At 41.2% G+C, this 12,831-nt stretch overlaps 1 protein-coding gene across 1 annotated transcript in view; it reads left to right on the top strand.

Annotated features, from left to right (window-relative positions):
• The first annotated feature begins 896 nt into the window (after nucleotides 1-896).
• LOC141264696 (uncharacterized) overlaps nucleotides 897-12,831 on the top strand; it is a 72,312-nt gene continuing 60,377 nt past the window's right edge. The window contains exons 1-2 of the mRNA XM_073676961.1: nucleotides 897-1,094; nucleotides 1,459-2,533. Of these exons, the coding sequence (XP_073533062.1) occupies nucleotides 899-1,094; nucleotides 1,459-2,533 (1,271 nt within the window). The 5' untranslated portion in view covers nucleotides 897-898. The remainder of the gene's footprint in view (nucleotides 1,095-1,458; nucleotides 2,534-12,831) is intronic.

The raw sequence follows: 12,831 nt of genomic DNA, 5'->3' as shown, positions 1-12,831 counted from the left end.
CTTCTGTATTAATAATGTCTTGCAGTTATCACATTTGATCACATAGTCTAGCACAGCCTGCCATGGGGAACTATCACAGCCACTATAAAAGATGAGAGTCATTTAAGGATTTTACAGCCTAAGGAGGTGGAGGACCTGCAGAGTCAGTGTGACTGTGAAATGATTGATTTGTGAAATAGTGCAGTAAAAGCACTTTAATAACAGCATTTTTTAACACTAGAACTACTGATGGAGTCATTTTGACTCCTTTCGTTTTTTATTTCTCTTCTGTGACTACATTTTTCAGAATTCCGGCTTGAAACTCGGTGACTTTTCCTCAAATATGATGTGAAAAAAGATTTTGTGAGAATAAATAATTTTGGTGAAAAATTTGTGCGTTTTTTTCAAAATTTACCAAGAACTACTGAAGGGAGTCATTTTGACTCCCTACTATATTTTGAGGTCCTTTTGTCACTAAATGTTGGTATAAAGTTTTGTGCATAATTTTTTCACTCTGTCTTATTTACCCTGATGTTCATATAGATGTAGTTCAACTTACATGTCAACTTTTCACATTTTCCTTGTGTTTTACCTGCTTGTATTACTGTGTAATGCTGAACAAAATAGCTTGTTTACTCTAGGCTCTTATCTTATGCTAATGAAGGGTGGTGTTTTTCTAAGGTCCTAGCAGGAGACAGTATTCTGGATAGTAACTTTACTTTCAGTTCAGCTGAAGAGACAAAGAGAACAGACGCAGACATACGAGCTCTGAAGACTCATACAGGTATGAATTGTTATGAAATAGTTTAGCTGTCTGTCAACTGATTCAGCCCACCTACTTTTGAAGGTGGCAGAACAGTTATTATTTCTTTTAGTTTTCATTTCATTTCTATTTTTCAGCAGGGAACTATATAGAATTATGGAATTTGTGAGGAATATGGAGAGAAGACGTTTGATAAAGCCTCAGGATATTCTGGCTACTTTGCAATCCATACCGGAGGATGAATCGGAATCCGAATTGCAGGAACATGTATTTGATTCTGACAGTGATGAAGATTTCATTCCTCAGAACATATCAAGTGAATCTGAAGACTCAGAAGGAACAAATCCAGAAGGTAAGTAGTTATGTGTATTTATTTGTTCTTCCACACACTGAGTTAGGGCCTGTGCACACTAGCAGAATTCTGGCTGAATAGCCATCTGGATATTCTTGCCGCAATACAGGCCGTACCTGCCCGCTCATGCCTGAAGCTCCGCTCCGAACCCCGGGCTGGAGCCGCTGTCAGGGACAGAGCAGCGCTTGCTTACGCGCGAGCACGGCTCCGTCCCAGACAGCGGCTCCAGCCCGGGGTTCGGAGCGGAGCTTCAGGTATGAAACTCCGCTCTGTACCTGAGCGGGCAGGTACGGGCCGGATTGTGGTGAGAATATACGGACCCTTACAAAACAAAAATTCTAAATATTCATCAACTTTTTTACAGATATTCCAAGCACATCAACTGGGGATCGGGCTCATGCAGTTATGTTGCCTCGTGACCATCCTCCTGGTCGTGGACAGAAAAAATCAGCAAAACGTCCCAGAAATGAAAGAACAACAGATAACGATGGCGGCGAAGGTAATGCAACAACAAACACCAGAGAAGGCGAATCTGAAGGAATACTAGTTTCAGCGGATGGTATTCAATGGAAACCTGTTGAAATTGGAGAACACTTGCCTGGTAGGCGTGCCAGCCAAAATATTCTTCGAGAAGCACCTGGCCCTACAGGATACGCCAGAAGAAATATCATTATCGATAGTCCTTTGAGCGCATGGCGTTTATTTTTTGATTCATATATATTGACACATATAAAGAACTGTACGCTTGCAGAAGCATGCAGGAACAATAATTTACAGTTTACTCTATCTGATGAGGAGCTAGATGCATTCATTGCGATATTCTATGCTCGTGGAATATCTGGCACGAACCGTCACTCGATTAGCAGTATTTGGTGTAATGACTGGGGAATACCGTTTTGCAAAGCGACAATGTCTAGGGACCGCTTTGTTGAAATTATGAGGTTTCTCAGATTTGATGAGAAATCTACTCGATCGGAGAGACTGCAAACGGACAAGTTTGCTCTATTTTCTACTGTGTGGGACAGGTTTATTGAAAATTGTATTGCGTGTTACAAACCTGGCCCATACATAACGGTGGATGAGCAACTTTTCCCAAGCAAAACTAGGTGTCCATTCACGCAGTACATGCCTTCCAAACCAGATAAATATGGCCACAAATATTGGCTAGCTGTTGATAAGAGGAGCAAATATCTGGCAAATGGCTTCCCTTATCTAGGCAAAGATGACACACGCCGTGCTGAGGACCGTTTAGCTGACCATGTGGTAATGAAGTTATTGGACCCGTTTTTGAAAAAAGGTCGCAATGTTACAACCGATAATTATTTTACTTCAGTAAAATTAGCTAAACAGCTAAAAACCAAAGGAACAACCATCGTGGGAACACTGAACAAGACAAGGCGAGAAGTGCCTAAAGAAATAAAATCCATGAAAGAGGAATTGTACAACACTAAAGTGTTTAGAAATGAAGACAATTTTACACTTACAGTATATCAAGGAAAGCCCAACAAAAATGTTGTCATTTTGAGTTCCGTCCATCCAGATGTTGTTGTTGCGTCTGATTCCGCTAAAAAAACTCCAGAAACAGTAAAGTTTTACAATGAAACAAAATATGGAGTAGATGTAGTGGATCAGATGGCACGAAAATATACCACACGAACATGCACAAGGAGATGGCCTGTTCATGCATTTGAAAATGCCTTAGACTTTGCGGGTATAAATGCATGGATAATATTCAAGGAGATTACCCACCAAAAAATGTCACGCAAGGCATTTTTGCAAACGCTTGTGAGAGAGTTGAGTGGTCCTTATGTCACAGATAGGGAAAAGGGTTCCACGTCCCAAGTTTCTACATGCTCAGAAGTGATGGTTCAAACAAAATTTTGCCAGATCAAAGAAAAGTGCAAGAAAAATAGATCTGTCGGAAATTGTAAGACTTGTGGTAAGTCTTTGTGTGGGCAATGTACTGCCATAAATCAAAGGCAATGCCTAAAATGCGAAACACCAAATGTTTAGAAGGTGAATTCTGCGCCATATTTTCATTTTTATGCTCCTCCACCTACATTTTCTCTGCTTTTTGTTCTTCAGTTGTTGTTTATATGTGTGCACTTGAATAAAAAAAAATGTTTGAAAAACGTCTATTATAATTATTGTTATTTTCTGTAGAAAAATAAGAAAAGCAGAAAAAAAACAATCAAAAGCATTACTGTTGGATCTCACAATAATAATACATTACAAAAAATATAATTATTAATAAATAACCACAAATGAAACTCTAAAAATAAACGAAAACAAGCAAGGAGTCAAAATGACTCCTTTCAGTAGTTCTATGCGGGGTCACGAGTCCAGTAGTCCTAGTGTTAAGAAAACACCTCTGTTCAAATTTTTCTTCTGAAGAAAAATTCTGAAGGTAAGTCCATGTGGGTCAGAGAATGTGTACTTCCTGGATTGTGATCTGGGCAAAAAAAATCAATAGAGGCTGGTTAGAGATGAGCCTATAAATTTGAGTGGAATTGAATTCTTCTTGAATTTTACAAAAATCCTTATTTGCAGAATTTTTTGCAATTTGCTCCTCGCGGTTTCAGCAAAATTGTTGACATAGGCCGCCATTTTTCTGAGCCATAATGGTCCATCAAAAGGTTAAAAAAAAAATCGTTATACCCATCTCACCGCTTACATCTCCTGCCCTTCTGCTACTCTTGGAGGGGTCATAAATGCCGCTCAGAAGATTTCACGCTTCCTGCCCTAGCTGCATCTTCTGATCTCCCACTGTTTGTGATGAAATATTCAGGCCACTTGCACTGTTCTATGCTGGTAAGCAGGAGGCCACAGCGCACGTCATGACACCGTAGACCTCCAAAGCTCCTGTGCAAAACCCTTGTGGGCATTATGACAGCTGCAAGTCTGTCACACTGCAAGAAGACCGAAAGCACCAATGTGAGCAGCAGGAAATCTGAAGATACGGTGAGGACCAGAATTTCCCAGGAAAAAACATGCAAACAGGAGAATTTGAATTTTACCCAATAGGCTCATCTCTAATGCTGACGCTGACCTCTATGTCAAATTTGGTCTTAATGTGTGGACTTCAGATCAAAAGGGAGATACAGCGCTCCATGAAATTTTGGTAATGTAGAAGGGAAGGTGAAAATTCACAAGTTTTTCAAATGGTAAGTTACTTGGAATCCTATTGTTATTAATAAATTGATAAATGTAGAACAGATTCAGAAGGTCCTTGATGACAACTTTCGTGTTGAGTATTGTATTAGGGGAATTTTATGTCTTGTGTATTTGTGTGGCACTTTTTAGTCTTACTTTGTCTAGAAAACCTTTAGTACCTCATTAAACAAGATGGTTTTTAGTATAATTATTTAGCAGTTTTAAAATCATTGTATTCAATTAATTATAGAAATTGTAGGCAAAGTGAAATACAATTATGTGTAACCTTTCTGAACGCTAATATTATTGCTACAGTGAAGTGGCACTATAATATACAGAATGCATTCTTTATTTCTAAACTTAATTATGTTTACTTGAAATGAAGTTAAAGTTTTGAATTTTGTAAACAGGTGGAATTTTGACATTTTTTTTGTGGTTAAGTCAAATTGCAGTATTAAGACCAGTTATTTAAACTATAATTATTATAATTGTTTTTATTCAATTTTCCCTCAGTCCTGGGAAAAAAAGAGTCAAAGATCTGGTTGAAAAACATGTATAAAATGTGTATAATATAATTTTGTATGTAAAAAGAGACAACCTAAGTATACATGATTTGACTTTTAAGGTGATTTTCTCTGCTTGTGTCTCTTTCACCCCCATCTCTATAGACTTGTTTAGGCAGCAACTGTAATCTAATTCTTCAGGGAGCTGAAAACCTGTCTACACTAAGTACAGTTTTGAGCAGTGAATTCCGAGAAGTCTGAATGGTGAGAACAGATGGTAATTTTCTTGATTAAGATATATTGCAATATTCCATATCACTTTTGTAGGGGTAATTTGAGCATTGGTTATTTGTGACTTCCTGGGTCATCGAGTCATTGGTATATGGCGGGTAGCCCTGTGTGTCAAGATCATTAAGAAAACAGATTAAAAAGTACAATTGGAAAGACAGATAAGCTCACTCACTGCCAAATAGAAGATGGTGCTCTGAAGAACAATGCTATCATAAGTAAATATAGAATAATTTGCCACTGAAGTGATGAAGAAGAGAAATTTGATATATAATATTTATTTTGACTTTAACCGACTCATGAAAAACAGAAAAGATCGACATGTTGGCTAAAATAAACCATTTTCAACAAAAATCTGAGTATATACATAAAATAAAATGAAAACAAAAATCATAAGTTCAATCATAACGAGCAAAATTAGTGACACAAATTTAGTATATACAAAATATATGAAACAGAAAACATCATTAGTACATATAGCAATGCATAAGAGCATCTGGGGATTCTATATGAGGGCATATTTCCCTATTAAATAATAATAGGGTAATATTTTGTTAAGGATATGTAAGAAGTCATATAGGAATCCGGTTTCTAAAAGCTGTTAAACAACTCTCTCAGAGACTGATTGTATGTTTTTCTGTGAGGAGAGAATACAAATACAAAAATAGAGCAATTAACTTATGAGGCCGAAATAAAATTGCAAAACTTTATTTAGACAGAATAAAATCAAGGTATGGCAATATATATGTTAAAACAGACACAAACAAGAGATGAGGCAATTGATGAGAAGACCTGGACCATAAAATATAAGAGATAATATGTGTAAAGCAGGTGTCAGAAATGCAACACGTAGAGACACAAAGTGAGGGCAGTCAGAGAAGTGTAAAAACAATTTAGATATACTGTATATATAATCCTACTTTAAACAAAGGGTTGGTAACAAGAATGAAGAGGTAATTTACAATAACAATGAACAATCTCCCAAAATAATGTGATCCGCCCTGGCGTGGGAGTCACCACAGCAGTACTTTAACTCTGTGAATGGCCCTAGTGGGGGTCACCGGTTATTCCCGCTAGGCCACAAGTCTTTTTCTAACAAAGTCAATTAAATCTAGTTTGGCTTTTTCCACTTCGCCCGTTCCCCTCCCAACCTGACATCCTAAACCCCACAACCCCTGGTACTGTGAATGATCATTTGAAGTGTCGGCCCTGTTCAGCGATGCAGCTCCCCTGTTTCTGCTGGCGTGACTCCTCTGACACAGTTCTCTCTTATCTCCTCTTTGCTCGGCCATTGAAGGCGGTCTCTCGTGCCTTGCATAGTGGGGTCCGGACCTTGTCAGTTGATGGGCAATGTCGGGTACTGTGAAGTCACTCAATACCACAAGCAGATCCCGGCTCTCCTCTGCGGTGAATCCGGCATTTGTTCACTGGCGTCCACTTGTGCTGCCTTGTAAGTCTATGCCTCTGACCTGTCAGGCTGCTTTCCTCAGCGCGTCTACTTCTCTCTGCAGCTCGGCGCCGAAATCACCTCAGGTTTGGCGCTCTACAGTTATATTTAAAAACTCCTCACTGGACATCATCTGACCGGGTCTCATGTTCAAATCTGTTCCCCCTAAGGCATCTTGGTTCCGTTTGATTGAGGTCAACCAGCAGATGACAATAAGTCTTTCTGACTTCAGTTACATATGCACCATGTACACTATATGAGCAATGATTTCCTTCATTCTCAACATGCAAATTAAGAGATGCTGTACACAGCTAATGCCACTGTGAATACATATTCCAGATATACTGTATCATAAAGGGAGAAAGTGTACATATATCAAGCTATAATCAAATTGTATATATTACCATATTTTTCGGACTATAAGACGCACCGGACCATAAGACGCACCTAGGTTTTAGAGGAGGAAAATAAAAAAATAAAAATGTAAGCAAAAAATGTGGTCATGATGCACTTTTAAGAGAGAGGGCGTCTTGTACTGACACTGGTATAGGGTAATGTCCCCCAATTCTGACAATATCCCCCATCCTGGTATATATGCCGCCCCCCTTCCTTTTATATATGGTCCCCATCCCCATCCTGGTATGCCTGGCATCCCTCCATCCTGGTATGCATGGCACCCCTCATCCTTATCCTGGTATGCATGGCACCCCTCATACCTATCCTGATATGCATGGCACCCATCATCCCTGTCCTGGTATGCATGGCACCCCTCATCCCTGTCCTGGTATGCATGGTACCCCTCATCCTTATCCTGGTATGCATGGCACCCCTCATACCTATCCTGATATGCATGGCACCCATCATCCCTGTCCGGGTATGCATGGCACCCCTCATACCTGTCTTGGTATGCATGGCACCCCTAATCCCTGTCCTGGTATGCATGGCACCCCTCATCCCTGTCCTGGTATGCATGGCACCCCTTATCCCTGTCCTGGTATGCATGGCACCCCTCATCCCTGTCCTGGTATGCACGGCACCCCTAATCCCTATCCTGGTATACTTGGCACCCCTAATCCCTGTACTGGTATATATGGCACCCCTCATCCCTGTCCTGGTATGCATGCCACCCATCATCCCTATCCTGGTATGCATGGAACCCCTCATCCCTGTCCTGGTATGCATGGCACCCCTCATCCCTGTCCTGGTATGCAGGCACCCCTAATCCCTATCCTGGTATGCATGGCACCCATCATCCCTATCCTGGTATGCATGGCACCCCTCATCCCTGTCCTGGTATGCATGGCACCCCTCATCTCTGTCCTAGTATGCTTGGCACCCCTAATCCCTATCCTGGTATGCATGGCACCCTTAATCCCTGTCCTGGTATGCATGGCATCCCTAATCCCTGTCCTGGTATGCATGGCACCCCTAATCCCTGTCCTGGTATGCATGGCACCCCTAATCCCCATCAGGCTGCACATTAAAAAAAAAAAAACACTCATACTCACCTTTCTTCTCTCTCCTCCAGCGCTGCGTCCGGTCTGCCTGCACTGATCTCTCCATGTGAGCCGCGCATGACGTCCACCGATACCGCTACCCCCACACCACAAATAAATATACACCCCTCCGAACATTCGGACCATAAGACGCACGCCCCATTTTCCTCCAAAATTTTGGAGGAAAAAAATGCATCTTATGGTCCGAAAAGTACGGTACCCCATTTAATATAACATGATCACTAACTTATATGTACAATCAAGCAGGTGAAATCAATGAAACTCAGATAGTAAGTGCAGGCATATATGTTTCGGTATCCATTCAGATATATAATTCACATGTAGCAATGAAGTACATATGGGAATGCATACATTATTGGTATAAATTATCAAGAAAAAAGAGAGAAGGGTGGGCACTGCTACAAGTATATATAATGGGGTGCAACACTAGCCTGATGGGACTAGAACAAAATAATACAGAGAAAAAGCACAGGCTATAGAAACTATGCACACCCACAATATTAAAAATCACAATATCTTTATTAAAGTTTTATACAAGACCATCTACCACAGTACATAGAGTAAAAACATTTAAAAATAGGCAAAATATTGCTCTATACAATATCAAAAAAAGGGGGAGAAAGATATCAATGTGTTCATTCAAAACAATGAATCTCCTTGAACCCGCAGGTAAATGGTATACTGCTTATCAAGTCCCATAGTATAGGGCATGGTCTTAGGTAACTTAGGTAATAAAGTTAGCCACTTAGGTAATAAATTGATCAGTGCTCGAGTCGTATGTGCCGCTTCATGCTAATGGTGATAAAAGTTCCACATTCCGCAGATCGGTGCAGGTTCCAGCAGTTGCCGTCAACCAATGAATAACTTATCATTTATCCTTTGGCCACATTCACACATTTAGTATTTTACCTCAGTATTTGTAAGCTAAGACCAGAAGTGAAACAATCAGAGAAAAAGTATAATAGAATGTCACCACTTCTGCATTTATCACCCACTCCTGGTTTTGGCTTACAAATATTGAGGAAAATATTGACCAAATACTGAAAGTGTGAACGTGGCCTTAGAATAGGTAATTACTTGTTTTTACTGTAGAATTCCTATAAGTTCATATTTGCTACTGTGTAATAGTCACAGGACAGGGAAGGGTTAAACGTCCAAGTAATTAATCTCTATTGGAAATCAAGAATCTTTCCCTTATTGATATCAGACAAGGGAGAAATACCACCACACCATGACCAGATCACATTTTACCACCACATAGTGACCTAATAATACCTCTTACAGGGGATAAATACCACCACACCACGACTAGACCTCATATTACCACCACATAGTGACCTAATAATACCACATACAAGGCCAAGGAACAAATACGACCACACCCCAACCAGACCACATAGTGATCGAATAATATCACATACAAGAGAGAAATACTGCCACACCATGACCAGACCACATATTACCACAATATAGTTACTGAATACTACAATACTAATAACATTATATTACCACTGGTGACATTATACACAGGAGCTCTTTATATAGTGTCAGTGTACATGTAATACAGTGATCACCGGTGATATTACACTTTATGCAGAGCTCCTGTATATAATGTCACTGGTGATTACTGCATTACTTGTACACTGACACTACATACAAAGCTCCTGTGTATATAGTATACAGTGATCACCAGTGCCATTATATACAGGAGCTCTGTATATAGTTTCAGTGTACAGGTAATACAGGGATCATCAGTGACATTATACACAGGAGCTCTGTGCATTGTGTCAGTATACAGGTAATACAGGAATTACCAGTGACATTGTACACAGTAGTTCTATATATAGTGTCAGTGTACAGGTAGTACAGGGATCACCAGTGACATTATACACAGTAGCTCTGTATATAGTGTCAGTGTACAGGTAATACAGGGATCACCAGTGACATTATACACAGGGGCTCTGTATATGGTGTACAGTGTATAATGTCAGTGTACAGGTAATACAGTGATCGCCAGTGATGATATACACATTCCACACTCACCCCCCCAGCTTCTACACTACATTAGATGAAGAAAAAAGTGACATAGTGCCGCCCTGCACAATAAAAGGACCTCCCTTGTGGTGCCTCCATTGGAAAACAATATCCTCAAACGTAAATTAGATTACAGCAGTTATAATGTCCCCTGAGTAGCCCCTACAGTAGTTATGTCCACCACTTGCCAAAATAAACGAATAATGTATGTTCCTCCTCCTGAACCCCATACAGTAATTATGTCACCCCTTTAAAAAGGTCTCAGATCCTGGGACCCTTTATTTAATGCTTCCATCCTGGACCTCTATGTCCACTTTAATAAGGTCCCCATCCTGTGCCCATTTATTTAATAGTGTCCCCATCCCAGGCCCCTTTATTTAAAGGGAACCTGTCATGTGAGTTGGAGCATGTAAACTGCCCACTGTAATGTTCATCACTAACACGCTTTTTGCAATAATATCGGTGCTATAATCTTTAGTAAAAAACACTTTATATACACTGCTCAAAAAAAAATAAAGGGAACACTTAAACTACCGAAAATAACTCCAAGTAAATCAAATTTCTGTGAAATCAAATTGTCCATTTGGGAAGCAACACTGATTGACAATCAATTTCACATGCTCTTGTGCAAATGGAATAAACAATAGATGGAAATTATTGGCAATTATCAAGACCCACTCAATAAAGGAGTGGTTCTGCAGGTGGGGACCAAAGACCACATCTCAGTACCAATGCTCTCTGGCTGATGTTTTGGTCACTTTTGAATGTTGGTTGTGCTTTCACACGCATGGTAGTATGAGACGGACTCTACAACCCACAAAAGTTGCTCAGGTAGTGCAGCTCATCCAGGATGGCACATCAATGCGAGCTGTGGCAAGAAAGTTTGCTGTGTCTGTCAGCGTTGTGTCCAGAGGATGGAGGTACAACCATGAGACAGGCCAGTACACCAGGAGACGGGTAAGGGGCTGTAGGAGGGCAACAACCCAGCAGCAGGACCGCTACCTCCGCCTTTGTGCAAGGAGGAACAAGAGGAGCACTGCCAGAGCCCTGAAAAATGACCTCCAGCAGTCCACAAATGTGCATGTGTCTGCACAAATGGTTAGAAACTGACTCCATGAGGGTGGTATGAGGGCCCGGCGTCCACAGATGGGGGTTGTGCTATCAGCCCAACACCGTGCAGGATGCTTGGCATTTGCCACAGAACACCAGGATTGTCAAAGTTGCCAATGGCGTCCTGTGCTCTTCACAGACGAAAGCAGGTTCACACTGAGCACATGTGACAAACATGACAGAGTCTGGAGACGCCGTGGAGAGCAATCTTCTGCCTGCAACATCCTTCAGCCTGACCGGTTTGGCAGTGGGTCAGTAATGGTGTGGGGTGGCATTTCTTTGAGGGGCCGCACAGCCCTCCATGTGCTCGCCAGAGGTAGCCTGACTGCCATTAGGTACCGAGATGAGATCCTCAGACCCCTTGTGAGACCATATGCTGGTGCGGTTGGCCCTAGGTTTCTCCTAATGCAGGACAATGCCAGACCTCATGTTGCTGGAGTGTGTCAGCAGTTCCTGCAAGATGAAGGCATTGAAGCTATGGACTGGCCCGCCCGTTCCCCAGACCTGAATCCGATTAAGCACATCTGGGACATCATGTCTCGCTCCATCCACCAATGACACGCTGCACCACAGACAGTCCAGGAATTGGCGGATGCGTTATTCCACATCTGGGAGGAGATCCCACAGGAGACCATCCCCAACCTCATCAGGAGCATGTATAGGCATTGTAGGGAGGTCATACAGGCATGTGTTGACCGCACACAATACTGAGCCTCCTTTTGACTTGTTTTAAGGAGTTTGCATCAAAGTTGGATCAGCCTGTAGTGTGTTTTTTCACTTTAATTTTGGGGGTGACTCCAAATCCAGGCCTCCATTGGTTAATAAATTTGATTTCCATTGATGATTTTTGTGTGATTTTGTTGTCAGCACATTAAACTTTGTATAGAACAAAGTGTTCAATGAGAATATTTCATTCATTCAGATCTAGGATGTGTTATTTGAGTGTTCCCTTTATTTTTTTGAGCAGTGTACTTATATCTTACTTGCAATTTTAGTCATAGGGTTGTTCATTTCTTTATTCAGTCTGGCTTGTCCCCGCCCACTCAATTTGAACTGTCCCGGATTGTGCCGACGTCACATGATTAAGCTTGTTGTGGTCCCGCGCTTTCGCATTGTATGCCATCACCCACACTTGTGCAATGTGTGCACCGCTGCAGCCCGCATTTATCTTGATGTGCGTTGCCGCGATGGGTCAAGTAACCCTGCGTGCGCGCGCCCCTGCCTTTGTCTTTAAAGGGCCAGTGTCCTGACAAACTTTTCTTTTTTTCCTTTTTTTTCCTTCCCTCCTTCTTCTTCTCTGAGGGCGGGGCCAACCGAGCATTTAACTGGTACCCCGCCAGACCAGTCCGACCCTGTACAAAACCATCTAATGAAGTATTTCACATTCTCTATCCAAACCATGTGGTTGCAATGTTTGGAGAACATGGATCCAGTAAGTCTCTCACTCTTTTTCTTTGTGGATTCTGTCGCCACCATGTCTTGCCCTGGGTACATAGTAACCTGAAATCTGAGTTGTGCTATAGAATGTCCTGCAGATACAGTGGGTACGGAAAGTATTCAGACCCCTTTAAATCTTTTACTCTTTGTTTCATTGCAGCCATTTAGTAAATTCTAAAAATTTAATTTTTTTTCTCGCTAAAGTAGACTCTGCACCCAATCTTGACTGAAAAAAACAGAAATGTAGA

Source organism: Phyllobates terribilis, unplaced genomic scaffold (assembly GCF_046119375.1).
Source record: "Phyllobates terribilis strain yellow unplaced genomic scaffold, ASM4611937v1 Scaffold_4__5_contigs__length_816908805, whole genome shotgun sequence".
NCBI lineage: Eukaryota > Metazoa > Chordata > Amphibia > Anura > Dendrobatidae > Phyllobates > Phyllobates terribilis.
Note: the sequence above shows the minus strand (reverse complement) of the source record. Positions and strands in the feature narration are given on the sequence as shown.